Consider the following 18,696-nt stretch of genomic DNA (forward strand, 5'->3'; position numbering starts at 1 on the left):
GCAGTCTTTCAGCAGTTACAGATTTGTATGATGATAAGATGACAAGAACATTGTAATGTGTAATGCTGCTTAAAGGGACAAAACAAATCATGCCCCCATGAAATTGAATTCAGGTTAGTTCTCTCCCTCCCCTTTCCCAAGTTAACATACAGATTTCATAGTTGTGATGACATTCTCTGTCAGAATCGTCTTTGATATATTTGCAAGTTATATAGCACTGGTTACTCAGAGAAATACCAATACCAATGTCAACCCATCACTCTCAGTTAAGCCATTTTTTTTTTTTTTTTTTTTTGGGTTGATAGCTGATGATGTTGGGGGAAGGCGAAAGATTGATTATATGGCTCATTGCCAATCATTCCAATGTCTAATCCACTCAATGTGTTTATGTCACATCCTCAGTTATCATGACATCATAATAATGTTTGTATTATTTTTATGACAATATTACATCCCTATCACATTGCCCGCTCATTATCGACATGACATCCTCACATCATCATCATCATTAGATTATCATTACAGAATCCTGATAGCTGAATTACATTCATGAATGTGAACAGGAACCACCAGGAGAACAGTGCAAAGATCACTAAAGTGGCTACCCTCTATGAATAAGACTAAATCATCATCATCATTATCATTGTCATCAAGACATAATTCTTATACCGTTATAACATCATGGCATCATTCTCACATTATTGTGACATCATCACCAAACACTGTGATATCATCATGACACTAATGTGACATCACATCATTTTCCTATCATTCTTCATATTGTTAACCTAAACCGTGACATCATCCTGCCATTAACCTTCCATCGCTTTCCTTTTACCCACCCCAATGAATAGCATTTTTATCGGCTAGAGATTTTATAGTCTCTATGCAAGGGGTAAACCCATTTTATCCTCTATGATATGAGCAGGTCTAGCTCTGTAAGAATTTTGGATATCACCTTGCTCAGTACAAAAATACTGTCTGTGGTGTTTCCTCAATATTCATGACTCTTTAAATTGCCAGAGGTTACAATGTAAATATCTCGAAATACTGCACCATTTAACTTTGAATGAAATTTTATGATGAATTAATTTGATCACTGTGGTCCAATTGAAATGTACTTACATTGTCAGATTACATGATATGAGCTGAAGGACCCCTGACTGTAAACTAAACTGCCATATGTAGATTGTTGAAAACAGTCAGATTTTACAGTGGAAAGGCAGGATTTACATCCTGGTGTTGGGAAGAAAAATCCACATTCAGTTTTTCACATTGGCTGTGATAATGCTGGAAGAGCATAAACAGAATTGATAGTGTTTAGCTCTCAGTCTTCTAAAGTTCTAGCGGTTTTTCCTTAGTTCAAAAATGTGATTTAGTCCACATTGTGAACAAAGTTCCTTCATAGGTGTGTGAGTTTTTATTGTGTGTCTGTCTGTTTGTCAGTGTTGTTGAATGTATATGAATCTTTCTTTTGAATTCAGAAATTATTCGTAAATTTACAAATTATCGTCTTATAAAGTTTTTATTTTTCAATATTAGCAATGTACAATCCATACAGGAGTGCCTGTCTTGATCATGTTTTCCAGCTTATCTGAGATTTTAATATTAAAGACTTCCTACAGCAAGTGTAATTGTGTGGTATCTCTAGACTGATGAATATCTGCATAGTTCTATTTGTCTCAGAGTTAATTTTAAAGGGATGTTGACTTGAATCCTGTTTATTTAAGTGATCAATGTGAAATAGTTTTTTTTTTTGACAAAGTCGAACAAAGTTGCTTACAATATACACTGGAACTGGAAATACAAATGAAGTCAGTAACACGGTGGGTGCATCTGTTTTACACTCCATACAGAATAATATACTAGTATGTGGTAACAGTTAAGTATTGATGTTCATAAGGCCTTGTGTGTAGTCTTGACTTTCAGACCCCCCTTTTCTTTGACACAGTTGTAGTCAGTATCATGTTAACTCTGATTGTTTGTAGGTTGTTTTCACAGTGAAGTACACAGCAGGATCCTGTATAAACTATTGATGTGCAGTAGCCATACTCAGAGAATGGGACTTCATTGAATGATACAATACTTTACATTGATGATCTTTGTCCTGTAATGGCGGCTGACAGTAGACTGGTGTAAGCCAAGTTTTCATGTTAACAAACATCTGAATATGTGTTCAGTGCCTTCAAAGATCAGTGTACATGTACCACTTGCGAGTAAGATTCTTAATGTCTGGAGGTGCTTCAAGTCTGGCTTAACAGAGTTTCCTCTTAACCAATTGAGAACCAGTCGGAGTATACTAGGGCAGGTGTCTATGGGAAATGCATGTTGTCGCAAAATCAGTCAGTCCTCATTGGGTTAAGGCTAACTTGTGTCATAAGCAAATTTCTGCCCCCTCTGTTTGAAACAGGTTTACAGTATACAGCATAATGTCAGAACAGAAGCATTGTACTTGCCATTCAAAATTAGCATTCATTAATTATTGTGAGACTGAAATGAAATGAATTTGAAAAATATAGAAAAAAAACCCCAAGATATGTGACAAGGCATGTACATTTGTGCCAATCACCTCATTTAGATTGTAGGAGATCGGAATTTGATTTCATGTATTTGAAAGATTGGAATTTGTGACTCCTTGAATGGCATTAAGCTGGCAATGCCAGAGAAGCTTCAACCACATGACATGTAAGAAATATGATTGAAGCTTGGAAGTTAAGGGATCTGTTTTTGATAGAAAAGAAAGATCCCTTCTGAAATGAATCAAACCTGCATTAATTACTTGCGACTTTCTAAAGTGTAATATTTCAAATATTGACTGGATGTGCCATGCCTACGAGCCCCCTACATGTTACATTGTAAGTGGATCATTGTTGTAATTGTTGAAGTGCTTCAAGTCTTTTTTGAAAAGGCACTATATACTGTAATTATTGGTTATCATATGTTATTATGTTTTATCTGTGAGTGTCTGATGAAGAAAATGTATGTGTTTCAATATCTCTCATGTTTCAACAGGAGAAATATGGGGGTTATTTCAGTGCAAATTGTAATCTGCGATGCAACTTTTACAACATAACGGTAAGCATAAAAATTTCACCTGGTAATACATGTACTCAGTAATATTCAGCTCTTACTCAGTAACATGAAATAACAATGCCATAATGTTAGAAATACTGCCTGCTGGCTCATCTGTGAAATAAGTTCAGCCTCTGAAATCTTGTTACTTCTGGCCATAAGTGGGCAATTCATGACAGGAAACAATTTATCCCCCAAAACTGTATAGCCTACAGGTGACATCTCTTTGGTCTGTTGTGAATGGAAAATATGGACTGATAACGAAGGGACTGTACCCAAACTACTGTGAAAGCAGTGTGGTTCAGAGCTCTGAGGGTTTTTCACTGTAGTAGATTGTGTGGAATGCATACAACAGCAGTGCGAGCTGTCTTGTTGAATAATGGCAAGCCAATTTGAATATACAGTGTTGTTTACATTGACTTTGTATTTCTTTTATGTCCAGGTATTAATGACTGCAATTAAATTTCCATCTTGTGATTGGTATGGCATGAATATCTTTCCTTGTTAACTTGGCATACAAAGTGAAAGGAGTGATTGAAATGCGTGAGTGGATGAATGATACACAAGATAAATTTATGACTGAAAAAGTGAGATAGTTACTACGTACATCATATAGCTGTGTACACAACTGAATGACGCCATCCCACAAACTGTAAGTTTTCTATATATATTGTAAGTTGTGCGACTGGAAACAACCAGTTCATTGTAAATGGGCAAATTAGTTTACTGCTGCTCAGAAGAGTACAGTATGCTCCAGGTGAATGACTGAAAAATTAGAGCTTTTGGTGTTTTTTTTTTCTTCATACAAGATGCAGTGCAACATACTACTAGTACTCGAGGAATAATAACAGTGTTGAAAGTATGGAGACCCATAAGTGAACAAACCATAAGAGCAATCAAATGAAAACATACAAGAAAAAAAAAACAAAATCAAAAAAAAAAAAAAACTTGGCACATAATAGCGTTTGTGTCGTCCTTTTCAATCCATGACTATGATTGTGATGGAATTAGTGTATCATCCTTTCAATCATCCTTTTAAGTTTTAGATTCTATATTTGTATCCAGTTTTATTCATTCTTTGATAGCTGCAGCAAAAGTTCCAACACAAATGAAAATACAGTCAACCTTGCTTAAGCTGGCCTCGCATAAGTCAAATAATCACCCAAGTCAAAGATCCTTTTAAAGTCCTCTTCTCTTTATACATTCTATTAATTTTAATCCCTCAGTTGAATTTTCTCTGATCGGAGCTATTTCTTCAGTCCAAATAGATTCGACATGGGCAAGGTTGACTGTAGTTCAATTCCTTCAACATATTCTACAAACATTTATTGACATTTTGACACTACATAATACTAATGGAATATGTTTGCCGTAGTTCAATGGCACCTCCACTAACCACCACTTAACACTTCTCCCATCTATTCAATCATGAAGTTTTTAATGACAATCTCCTAGAGTGCAAATATGGACTGCTCTACGAGGAATTGTTGATATCTTTACCACGAGGGATCTAGGCTCTGTGCTATGACCCAAGGAACCTTACAGGGGCACCGATAGCAACAAATGCCTTGAAGAAAAGCAGTTCATATCTTTACATATTATATAATGAAGAAAATTGTATGAAAATTTAGTAGGTTGATGGCAATAGCTCTAGCAAATTCACACATCTGCACTGCCATTTCACGTGCATTGCAGTCATATTGGATATTGGTCACCTCTCTCACTATTGAAGCCAAGTGCTTACCCTACATGTGCATATGAATGTGCTGCTACAAATCAAGAGGTCAGTTTAGTATAATATGGGTCAGTTTGGGTACTGTGGGACTACAGGTAATTGCTGACTGTATGCCCCAATTCTTAACCAATCAGACTTCAGGATTCATCAAATGAGGTATGTAGCTAGTTGTATATAGTGATGAAGTATGTATCTGGTTGTATAGTGATGAGGTATAGCTGGTTGTATAGTGATGATGTGATGAAGTGCTAGTACTACATGTATAGTAAGGGTACTAGGTCTCGCGCAGGGACGTAATGATCGCGCATAGTGCAACTGCGTATAGCAAACGATATTACGCGTAGTTGTAAGCGCAAAATTTGCCGATACGCCCATGGAATAAACATAGCTGACTTTATACCGCTCAACATGAGAAGGAAGCAGCTAAGAAATTTTGATTTCCAACAAATTTTCCACTAAATTTCCAATTTTTTACCTTGTACAAACCTACCTTCCCTTAAAATCTGTTCTAAGGATGTTGTAGCCTAGACGTGTCGTCTCGCTTGTCTCGTTCGTAGTCGATAGAATTCGTAATTTGTTCGATCGATCGTTTACCACGTGACGTCATCATACACAAGAACAATGTATGCTGCCAGCTACGCTGAAATACTGTTGATAAATGTTGTTTTAAGTCAAATTTTAACACAACGATTATAATATTACAAAGGAATAAATATTTCAGTCTATCGAAGTTGAAGTGTGATTTCAATTTGAATTTGCTTCTGATTTCTTGCGCTAACTTGTGATATATTTGTGACAGGGGAGGGCCATAATGATACTGAAGAAAACAACTTAGATGAGAGTGTGACAAATGGGTGACGAAAATGAGAGGGTGACGAATGGGTAAGCACACACGCAAACACACACACACACACACAAAATATATATGTTCATATTCTCCTTTTTTCCATTTTATATTACATGTATATTATTGGTTAAAGTGATTAGAAATATTGTAAGAACACTTTATAAATGAAAATCATTAACGATTTATGAAAATATCAATGATAAAAATAATGATAATAAGAATGATAAAATGAGATGATGGTGGTGGAAGTGATAATAATAATAATAAAAATGATAATGATGATGATGATGATGATCGATGATGGTGGTGGTGATAGTAATAATGATAATAATAATAATAATAACACATATAACAATAATAATAAAAATAATAATAATAAGACATATAATAATAATAATAATAATAATAATAATAATAATAATAACACATACATTTGTATAATACTAATAACAATAATATACACAAGTTAGGTAAAACTGCTGTTGCTTAACAGGGACAAATTTAATATCAAGTGAAAAAATATTCTACGAAAGCCGGAGCACGTTACAGCCGCAGAGGGGCAGACACTTTCACGCATGAAACTACAGAGGGCAGCTGCGCGATCTTTACATACCCCGAGAAATTGAACGCATAAAAAAAAGTCCGACATGCAAACGGCGACAGCGCACTACTCCGTCATTGTATTATCAGGAGATTCTGGGAGGTGATTTTTCTGCATTTTCGTGATATTCATTGAGAAATTCAGGTACGATTATGGAATAACTTCTATTATAAGAGCATTTCAAATTTTCGTGCGCGATATCTAGACCCCTCAACCATAATATGTAACCCCGGCGGCGCGGGGTGCTGTAACCAGTATGGGGTTGCTGCTGCATGCGGTTACCGCTGATGTTGCTCTGCCACGACCTGATCCCGATCTCGCGCTCGCCAACTGACAATGGCGGAGCTTTTATCTTAAGCTGTGCTGAATCTTTTGCATAACGCCATGGCGGGATCATTCCTACACTTTCAGAACAGTTAAGAAGCCATGGCCCATGCGTGAAGGAAATGCGTACCACTCGAGCGTCTAGCTCCTCACCCACCGCACGGGCTAGCAAGCGCGCGCGGATGTGCATGCGCATGCAATTTGCAGATTGATGGTGTATACCACAGTGTACACGCAACGACACGTGCAGTGTAAGCTTGCGCTGCGCTGTATTGTCATCGAATGACTTTTATTTTCATGGAATGATTTTTTGTTCGTCGAATGATTTTTTGTTCATCGAATGATTTCTTGTAAGTATGGAACGCCATATAGGCCTGTGTAAACACTTTTTGTCAAATATATCTTGGGTCTAATATATTTTTGGTGAAATATATATTTTTTTGTCGAATATATTTTGGTCAGATATAATTTTTGGTCAAATATATTTTTTTGTGAAATATATTTTGGGTCAAACATATTTTATGTCAAATATATTTTTGGTCAAATATATTTTTGTCAAATATATTTTGGTGAAATATATATTTTTGTCAAATATATATTTTGTCGAATATATTTGGTCAAACCTTTATATTTTCTTGTCAAATATATATTTTGTTTGAATATTTTTTTGTCAAATGCATATTTTGTTGAATATATCTTTTATGAAATATATATCTTATCGAACATATTTTTGTGGAATGAAATTTAAATTGATGAAATGGTTTTTTAGTTGGTGTCGAACATAAATATTTGATTCCCCTCTATCGTGCCATACGGCACACTTCAGGTTTTATACATTCTTACCAACGTGTGAAAATGATTTGGTAAGGTACAATATCGAATATCCGCTTCAGTACTCAATTCCAAGTAGGTCCTATTCACTGGAAAAAAAAAAAGTGAAAATCTTTTCGTACTATTCTGGCAAACTGCTAGAATGTCTTGCCTTTTCTGTGGGATTGTTTTTTTTTTTTTCTTTTTTTTTTCTTTTGCCTCATCTGAGGATTTATTCAGGATTCCATTCAAAATACACAATCAAAATAATATCTTCGCAACGATGTCACATAAAAGTGATGCAAGCACAATCGTGCATTAGAGGTTCAACAATTCGCTTGGTAACAACTGTTCATTTCTCCGTAGTGTTCTTCTATGTTTCATATAACATTGTATTTCTATTCTCGTTTTAATTTCTCTCATAAACACATACTTTAAAGAACAACTTCTTTTATCATTACTGGTTTCATTCCGTTTCAAAATAAGCTTATAAATACTCCAAAATGCTATTGTCAAAAACAAACTATACTGACTCTTACACTGTATTTTCAGTTAATGTGAAACATTGATATTTGTTACTGTTACATGGTATACATCTTGTAACAAACTCCTTACATATGAAAGAAAATTTTCATTAAGTTTGCATTCAATAAAAGCATGAACAATATCTTCTTTTACGTTGCAGTTCGGGCACAAATTATCATGACTTAAACCCCATTTGAATAGATTACTTCTCACTGGCAATAAATTATACAACAATTTCAAATTAAATTCTCGTAATTGTTTTTCTTTTATATATTCTAAATTATATCTGAATACACTGGCCCAATCAGCTTGGAAATGAAACTTGTTCTCCCCATATCAGGAACATGTATTGGTTAACAAGTTTTTTGAAGGTATCAAATTATACAATGCCTTGCTGCTTAGATCCATAATGAAAACTACTTTTTTCGAAACACATACTCTTGGTATACACAATACTGTTTCTTTTCTGATATAACTATCAAACATTTCCTTACGTATCATGTTATACCATACTAATGGTATTGCTTTTTGTAATGTTGCATAATCAAAAATTGCAGTACATTTTCTTCTTTTAAAATTAATTTCTGACATAATGTATTCAAAAGACCGGAAACCATTTATTGTTACTAAATCTCCAAAATAGAGTATGCCACTTTCATACCAATCTTTATAAAACAGCGAATGCTTGTCAAACAATATAAGTTTGTTATACCAAACAATCTGATTTAAAACATCAGTTGACCCACTGTTTACACTGTTGATATCTTTCACTGTAGTACAATATCGTATTTGTTCCCATGCCTGTAAAATTTCTTTATAAAACTTTGGAACTTTCTTATCAATTTCATTAATATTACTCGTGTTGTAATTACAATTCAGCAGCAAAATAATACCCCCTAGCAAATCAAACCAATAAGAGCACACTATTTTCCATATATCTCTTGAGTCATTGAGAAAACGACCCAGCCATTTCAACCGAAAACTTAGCAATTGTTTTTGTATATCCATCATCTTTATTCCACCTTTGCTGAAATCTTCTGTAATAATACTTGACTTTATTTTTTCATTTTTTCTTTTCCATATAAACTTGAACACCATATTTTCCAAAATTTTCAAAAATTTAAACGGTGTTGAATCTACCATTATCAGATGAATAACTTGACTAAGGGCTAAGCTTTTTAAAACAATAACTCGTCCAAAGATGGTTAAACTTCTCTTTGTCCAACTGTCAAGGATTTTTTGCAACTTGAATAATTTTTGCTCCCAATCTAACTCCAAAGCTGCATCATTATTGGGGTGAATATAATGTCCCAAATATCTAACTGGTTTACTCGACCACTTCAAATAAAACTTATCTAAATTCCAACGTTCACTCTGTTTACCCAACCAAATCATAAATGTTTTATCTTTGTTAATCTTTGGACCTGCTACATCTCCAAAAGAATATAACTCTTTTAAAATTTCCTCTAACGATTTTTCATCTTGAACAAAAAACAAGGTATCATCAGCATATTGTAACAGTTTAAGTTGAAAATCATAGCCTGCTAATTCCATTGGCCGAATACTTCTGTTTTCTCTGATGCTGTTGGCCATGAATTCAGCTGCTAAAATGAATAATAGTGATGACAGTGGACATCCTTGTCGGACTCCTCTTTCAACATTAAAACTTTCCGATATCCAACCATTAATCAATACAGAGCTCGATATGTGCGTGTAAAGAGTACGAATCCATTTTCGAAATGATTCGCCAAAATTTAATCTTTCTAAACACAAACTCAAAAATTCTATATCCAAAACATCAAATGCCTTAGCAAAGTCTGCTAGCATTATTGCTCCGGTTTTACCGCTTTTCATAACATATTCAATGATATCTATCGTTAACCTTACATTGCAGGCAGCTAAGCGGCCCTTTATGTATCCTGTCTGAGTGTCATTCACAATACCGCCAATGACCTTTTGTACCCTTGCGGCCAAAACTGCTGCTATTATCTTATAGTCACAGTTGAGTAAAGTGATAGGTCTCCAGTTTTTCAGCTGTTGACTGTCACCTTTTTTAAATAACAATGTGATGAGACCTTTTCTTTGGGTATTTGACATCATTCCAGATAAATAATTTTCATTCAAGGCTTCTACGAGAAACACTTGTATTCTCGGCCAGAACACCTGATAAAACTCTGCAGAAATTCCATCTAGACCGGGTGCCTTATCTTTTTGCATTGCAAATACAGCCTTTTTACATTCTTCTTGTGTGAGTAACCCTTCACACATTACCTTATTTTCATCAGAGAGACGTTTGATATTTTGTGAACAGGTATAACTTTCCATACTTTGTCTGGTTTGTGTTTCTTTTTTGTATAATTTTGAATAAAAATCAACAATCTCTTTCAGTATCTTTTCATTTCCTTCAATAATACGATTATCCTTATCACATTTCAAATGTGTAATTTCTCTTTTCTTTGCATTCATCTTTTCTAAGTTCAAAAAGTACTTCGTGCTTTTTTCTCCTTTCTCAATCCTCCTTGTTCGAGCTCGTATACCAGCTCCCTTGGCTTCGTATTTATAAATCTTCTCCAACTTCTCTTTTACATCAGAATAAGAACTTAGTACCTCTTCATTACACTCATTCACATCAATACATTTTCCAAGTTGAGCTAGTTTTGCTTCTAGTGACAATTTGGAGTCTTTCTTTCCAAGTGCCTTTTTCTTACAATATTTCCGTGAGAATTCACGAACTTGAACTTTAAACATTTCCCATCTCATTTGCACAGGCAAACAGTTTGTTGAAAATGAGTCTATAATTTTGAAAATTCCATTTTGGTACTCTTTATCAAATAAAATATCATTATTGATTTTCCAATAACCTGGGCCTCTCATGTTTTGTTTAATACACAGTTTGATTGATATTGCGTTGTGGTCAGACCTAATGGCTGGTCGGATGTCAGTACACATTGTTTTTCCTTTAATATTTTTCGTCACCCGCCAAAAATCTAGTCTAGAAGCCCTCTTCAAAGATACATTCCGCCAGGTGAATTGTTTCAAGTCTTGGTGCATTGATCTCCAAACATCAATCAAAGCATACTTTTTCATTATCTTTGTAAGATTTACAGGTCTTCTATAATATTTGTTCTTCGATCCTTGCACATCTTTGCTTATATTCAAAATACAATTCCAATCTCCTCCTAAGATCAATTCACAATCACATATGTATAATGCTTACGTAATTCAGAGTTCAATCTATGAAAGTAACTCTCTCTGTATTGCCTTTGCGTTGGCGCATACACATTGATTAACATGAGATTAGTTTCTTGAACTTTTGCTCGGAGTATTAGTAGTTGACCGTTCAAGGTACATTTTACTACAATATTTTGAGCATCAAGTCTATCGTTAAATAAAATTGAAACTCCTCATGAATGATTTGATCCATGCGCAAAGAAGCACGGACCCCGCCATTCACTTCTGACAATTGATTCAAAATCACTGCACCAGTATGTCTCTTGAAAAAATACAATATCTGCCTTCTGGTGCTTACACCAATGAAAAACTTGACTTCTTTTGTCTTTATTTCTCAAACCTCTTACATTCAAACTGATAATATGACAGTTCGTCATTTAGATAAAGGGAAAAGAGAACACAAGTATATTCTTTGTCACTTCACTCATCTCTTCTTTGGTACTTTTTTCGAAGATTTCTGCTTCCGTTTCGTTTGTTTCACTTTCCTTTCTTTTGTTGCTCGTTTAGGTAGTTCCGGTGACTCAGCGGAGAGTTCAGACAACGCTTCCACACCGTCATCTTCGCTCGATGAATCTTCGCTCGAAGCTTCCGAGTGTGTGCGAGAGTCGGTCATCTCCGACCGGTCTGCTGCGAGATCAGTGACAGGCTCTGTCGGCGTGGGAGTTGAAATTTCTCCGTTGGACTTGTCAGCGGACTGTCGCGGCTGTGATGCGTTGCGATCCCCGACTAGGTATTGCGTAATCTTGGGCTGGATGTGCGTCTGGTTGTCATGGAGTGATTGACGAGCACTCGCTGTATTCGCGGCTTGTCGACCCGATGCGATCAGCTGTTCGATCAGGTGCACTGATGGTGTAGCAGCAGAGGCTGATGCCGACGGGGAAGGCGATGGTGCTGGCATCGGTCCATGTTCGCTGGCGTCTCTGGTCGGTGAGGTGGGCGGGGTCTCGAAGGAGCATTCCTGTTGCAGGTGTCCGGGTTGTTTACATCGTCGACAGACGATGGGGTTGTTGCATTGCGATCGGTGATGCCCTGCATTCAAACAACGTGAGCACATGAGGGTTGCCCTTGCAGGTGGTATGATCTGGCCATAGTGGTAGACTTTGGCTTTAAAAATACCAAAGTTCATGGTTCGAGGCAGGGGCTTTGATGGCTGCTGTATGTAGACTATCCGGTTGCCGGTCAGGCAGTCAGTGAGCAGACCATCTACACGGAGACGTTCACGGATGGGGGCACCGAGGACCTTGTGTTTGCATTTTTCCAGTTCATCGGTGATGACAGTATCGAGAACTGAAAGTGGTATGTCTCTGATGAGGAGACGTAGACTGTTTTCTTTCCCAGCTGTGATGAAAGGGTTTTGGTCATACACTGCGACATTGGCATTTCTGATGTTCAAGCCATTTGTTATCAGTTTCATTCTTGACTCCCGATTTTCCACATACAGCCTCCATAGACCACGAATTCTCTGTATCCCTTTAATTTCTCGTTCTTGCACACTACGGATGAGGTATTTGTACATGTCCTCGTTTGACATTCCCTTTTCACTCACTGATGGTATGTCTTTATTTTTCAGGAAGACTGGCTTACCTCCGAGCTGTTCCTCAGGTTTCGCAGAAGGGAAAGCATGGGCCGCTTTCTCGGCGTATGACGTGTCACTGCGTGCCGCCATTTTCAAAGTCAGGATCCGTGTGCTGCAGTTCAAATCAAATCCTGCTATTTTCTATTTCAGAGTTGTCATCCACCATTCCAGTAAGCACAAAGGATTCACAAGTGTTCCAATATGATCTTCAGTCACAAATTTCTTTCCAAAACAGTTTCTATGATTGCAGATTTAGAGGTTTTCACCGCAGAGAAAAATCGTCGTAACAATTTCAGAGTCGGTGAAGAGCGCCCTCCTTCTGTGGGATTGTTTAATTAGGGATTAAAGAATCCATTTTTCTGTTCGTGAGATGAATGTTGCATATCAATAAAATTGGCTGCGAATAAACTTGTGTTATTAATCTATTGATGTATGTTTGTTAACAGGTGAACTTTCTTGTGTTTTTTGCACATCTCCCATGAAAACAAAAAGAAATGTGGTTAATAGGTCTGAACCATTAATCTAAAGCAATGTTCATTAGATTAAAGGAGGTATATACTTCCATATGGCAAAATATGGGAATCGACACCCGTTCCTTTTGTTTTTTCTGGAGGCAAACGAATTATACTAACTGAGCAAAATCACTGCCAATATGGAGAGGGTAAAATGTGTTGCAATTCCTACGACTGAAACTCGTAAAAGGCTGTTAACGAACTCGTTTGTTATCTAGATCTTTGGGTAACTCATGCGGAGCTCGACGTGAGTCGTATCGCGCTCGGCATGGTGCACTCGTTCACGCCTACGTCCATGGCCCTACAGACTGTGTTGCATCAAGGAGGTGGGAAGAGCACCTCCCTGGTTGCATGCAGCTGGTTGCCATCTGGTTGTGTGGCTACTATAGTAGTTCAACAACCGAAGCATGCATTACGGTCGATATTGCTCTACATGAATTGGCGTGCGAGAGAAGTACGCGAGCGCTGCTATAGCACTGTTCAGCAGTATGCTCTTGTCACGAGGCGGGCGTGCGAACGTCATGGCTCCTGCATTACAGTATGTAGCCTATAACCTAGGTGGGGATGCAGCTGGTCTGATGCGACGAGACTACGAACAGTGGATGCGCGCGAATACACCGCCTATGATCCAGTTGTTTGTCGTTGTCTTCTTGTTTTTTTTTTTTTTATTAATCGGTGGCAGTCTTCTCATACGGAAAAAACAAAAAAACTGCCACCGATCGTGGCGCCTAGCGGACGCGGTCCTGCATTCTCCGTCTAGATTAAAGGCCATTCAATTATCCATCATGCTGAAATCAATATCACCACATTTCTTTTTGTTTGTTTGTTTGTTTGTTTTTTTTTTTTTGCTCCTACATCTTTTTCTTGGGAGAATTTCAGGGGGGGGGGATATTTGTACAGGCCATCCCCCCTCCTTCAAAAGTGGGGGGGGGGGAGGGATATATTCCCCCATCCCCCCCCCCCCCGGATTTACGCCCATGACACACACACACACACACACACACACACACGCACAAACGGACACTAAATTATCCTGTGCGCGCCCACAATCCTTGCCGCCAGCCCTCGTCACGGATTGTCGCCAGACGATAATCCGTGACGGGGCGACAATCATTGACGCCAACTCCCGTCAAGGATTGTCGCCCCGAGCCGGGGGCGACAATCCGTGTCGCAACATACATTTCCTACCTTAACAACCTTATATCAAAAACACAAGCGTAATATCATCTGTGGAGATCTAAGTTACAGGAATGCTCTCGTACACTGTAGAATTGCATCGGTCTTTGGGATTACATGTCCTATGATGATTTTCATACACAGATGTTCCGGTAGAGGGCGCTGTGTCCTTACCAACACATAATTGTTCACCTGCGATTTCACCTGCATCACTTGCTTCAAGGACAAGATAACCATTTTCATCGACCTCACCTGGATCTACAGTTTGTTTGCTTGAGTAAAGAGGTACAGAATACAGAGAATCGTTCAAAATCATCGAAAAGGGGAGACATGTTTCTTTTCTAGCGGCATTCCAATTCTTTTGGCAATACCGTTGTTCTTGGCTAGGCGTAGATTGGTCGGAATGGGAAGGGATTTCTTTGTACATTAACGATTGCAGGTTCCCTGTTCTAGCACAGTCATCTAGACTTCTGCAACTGGAATGGATTGACGATGCATTGCTGGTTGCGTCACCACAGAATGGAACACTTCTAATGTCACAGGTATTCATTGTAAAACAGACATTGTTAGATTCGTTGTCAGTAACTTTGACATTTGAAAGAAGGTACCAGTCTTCATCAGTGTCTTTTGCAATTGCGGAGAGATCTCTAGATTGAACGATGGTGTCGTTTCTCTTCATCTTTTCCTTCACAGTACCTGACATATCCATATAGAAATCTTCCTTAACAATGTCTTCCGTGCTTTGAAGCTGGACATTGTCTCTGTCATCTTCAAGTTGATCTTGATGGAAGACGTCACGGAAAGGCTGCAAAATAGAGTCTGCTCGACCTGAAGCATATATGTTCGTATTCATTTCGGTTTGAAGAGTGTAGTGCTGCGAAGATAGAAAGGGAAAAAGAATGTTAGGGAATACATTGCGTTAATTTCAGTTGCGTTGTATATATGAATATATGTGCTTTTTTATTTAATTTGAATTTATTCAGTGGTCTCTGCAACTCTCTTTTTTTCATGGAGAAAGCTTGGTAATCATATAGAAATGCACACCGTGCACGCCTCTCCCTGTTGTAATTCATGAAATTGATAAAACTTATATTGTGGCTATCAGAATGTTAAGATGGATCATAATTACATTATTTTGTGCAAGCGTCAAGTGCAGTCACGAAGGGAAAGTAGGCTAGATAATTTCAACTAAAAGGAATATCGATCTGGCTGTGTCGGCGTACATTAGCGGATTACCAATTATTTAGAAGAGGGATAGAACAATCATAATCGATTTTCATAGGCTGAGCAACAGCCACTTTACCAAATACGTCGGCTCGACATTATTGAAGAGAATAATCTAGACCAGTTTTAGTCCGGCACGTTTTCTTTCTTTTTCTTTTTTGCCTCCTGCATGTGGCTGTTTGTGAACATTTGTTGCTGTGCAGCGAAATCATTGAAGGATGTCTGTCTGAAGTGATAAGCCGGATCAAGCATTCTTGAGCAGTCTTTATCAAACATCGATAGCTTTAACTGATGAAGAATATTACTGTGCTGCTAAGTCTTATAATGATACATATTGAAGTTATGATAGAGCCACATTGTTGAGTGAATTTAAAAGATCTATAATATGATATGAAGTTTATTTTATGTGTAGAGCATTATAAAACAACTTTTGTCATGATAACATCAATACTTGACACAAAGAAATGATGGCTAAATAATGGCTATATAGATGTCAGTTATCATCAATAGTAGAGATAATCACAATAGTGATCATGAAAAAAAGAAGAAAAATAAGAATAAACACTCCATCAGACAAGTTGGCTTGGAAGAAAGAAATACATTCCAAGTCCTGTTTGGAATTGTCGGTAAGAGGGTGCTTAGAGGCTATCAAAAGTCGATTATAATCGTAATATCGTTGTAATGAAATGTATTGTATGTGTTGTATTATGGTTGTATTGTATCTATTTTCCACATAAAATCAACATAAGAATACACAAACCATTGTCAAATGATAGTGTCAAGTGGAATACAAATGGATTGGTCTTCTCAGATATCCCTATAGGACGTTGTTGTTCTACCGAGGGGTCCAGGGAAACCATGTAAACAGCGATATTATACATAGAAAACTAACTTTCGCAAAACATTACAAAACCATAATTATTACAGACAGAAAGAATAATGTACAATGTACAACAAAAATGAATAAAGTCAAAAAGCTGAAATTGAAAATAATGTTGCGGTTTGGTTACTTATTGATGAAAATATGGGTCTATGATGGGTCTATGGTTCTCTGTGATTAATCACAGCAACACGGGAATAAGATTATTTATGAATTTGTCGAATACGGGTAAACTTGAACTAAACTTGTATTCTGGCGGTAAATCATAGCAGTTACAAGTTATAATGGATAGACAATTTTATACGGAGAGAAGAACGCCTTGCTCATAAGCTACAGGAGCCAATGAGAGAAATAAAACATTTTGTCCGTCCAAATACACCGTTCTCTGTGAAATTCATTCATTACGTATTACGCTGAGACTACACACAGTCGACGTACTTTCCAAGTCTTATTTCTTATGTTTTCTTTTACATTTGATTTTCAAATTTATGCAGTTACAATTCTTTGCTAAAAAAGAAATTCCGGAATCTTTTTTTTTTTCTAAGGAGCAAGAGATAATAATCATAGTCAGCACAAACGAGCACTTTAACGTTTGTTGTGTTGTTATGTTGTGTTATAAACTGTTGTCATGTTGCTGGATCCTTTGATTCAAATCTTCAAAATGGATTGGATATTCAACCTACATTTTGTACTTCTGAATATTGGACACCTCCTTTGTAAGCACAAGCTCACACAAACACACACACACACACAAACACACACACCAGAACACAAACTGTTATTTTCCATGATTCGTAATAGAATAATTCTATACAAATTTAGATGGATATTATGTGAATAATAATTATACATTGTATATTATATATCCCATATTTGTAAACGCATTGTATGTCTCAACCTCTCCGTAGGAAACAAAAAACTTTTAATTACCATTTTACCATATTTTGCGATATCTTTTATTACCATATTACCATAATATAACCATTATTATAATATTAGGTTATCCTATTCCTGCACTTCTTTAGAGAGACCAATGTGAGTCCTTGGATTGATAGATACTAGTCAATGTACCCGCGGAGTGCTGAATCAGCCGAAGTGTGGAAGGGGGGGGGGGGTGTCCAACAGAAAGGAGCGGAATGATCTGTACTATCAGAGAGTACATGTACCATGTTTTTCTGGCTTCAGCCAGTGCCCAGAAATCCTCTATGGGGATTCCCCCAGAAATGGTCAAGGTCACTGGGTCAACGGAGGTCAAATAACTGTTTTGCGCTATTCCTTGGTCCGATCTTGGCCAAACTTGCTGGAAGCATAAGTAAGCCTACAACTGGGAAATCCCCATTGAGGATATTTCCCGGGGAAACCCCATATAAGTAGGCCTACACCTGGGAAATCCCCATTGAGGATATTTCTGGCGGAATCCAAAGGAGTAGCGAAAAACAGTTATTTGACCTTTGAACCCCAGTTACCTTGACCTTTCCAAAAATGAACCCTCAAGGGCAATTTCGCGGTGAACCTGCATCCACCCTCTAAGTTTGATGGAGATCGGACCAATGACCTGGGAGGAGTAGAGTAACAAACAGACAAACAGACAAACGTTGCTCGAATTATAGTATGATGTCCCTTATGACATTGTATTGACGTGTATGAGATGAGTATGTGTGTTTGTATATGCACGCGTGTGTGTTTGTGTGCATATGCGTATGTATGTGTGTGCTTGTACCATATGTGTGTACTTGCCCACGCTTTTTCTTTTCTTCCCCTCCTCTTTTCCTTACAGGTCAGAAGATTTCTCATTACAGGCAGTGCAGACAGGTTTTGTTCCTACCGTCATGCTGATCCAATACTAGTATTTGATTTTGACATCAGTTATGTGAATGAACAGGAATTCCATGATTTATTCGTATGCGATTCAAACAATCCGAATGCTCCTGCCGCACTATCATTTGACAACCAAATTGCCAAATATATTAATTTTTATATAAATATTTTAACAGCACTTTTCAATATTTTCCTTCACCATTAATATATCAATATTAATCAATTAAAGTCAACAGATATTAGTGAAACATTTTCTCTAGTGCATATGAATATAACAAGTATGAATACCAGTTTTGATAATTTGCATATTTTCTTAGATAACTTTACGCACTCATTTTTTTCCTGTTATTGCGCTTACAGAAACA

General features: G+C 37.2%; 1 protein-coding gene across 1 annotated transcript; it reads right to left on the reverse strand.

Annotated features, from left to right (window-relative positions):
* Positions 1-11,569: 11,569 nt before the first annotated feature.
* On the reverse strand, positions 11,570-12,811 carry LOC140227390 (uncharacterized). Its single transcript, XM_072307797.1, has one exon. It carries the CDS (start codon positions 12,809-12,811, stop codon positions 11,570-11,572), a length of 1,242 nt encoding a protein of 413 aa, XP_072163898.1.
* Between the last annotated feature and the right edge of the window lie 5,885 nt (positions 12,812-18,696).

The sequence above is a fragment of the Diadema setosum genome, chromosome 4, assembly GCF_964275005.1.
Source record: "Diadema setosum chromosome 4, eeDiaSeto1, whole genome shotgun sequence".
Classification (NCBI taxonomy): domain Eukaryota; kingdom Metazoa; phylum Echinodermata; class Echinoidea; order Diadematoida; family Diadematidae; genus Diadema; species Diadema setosum.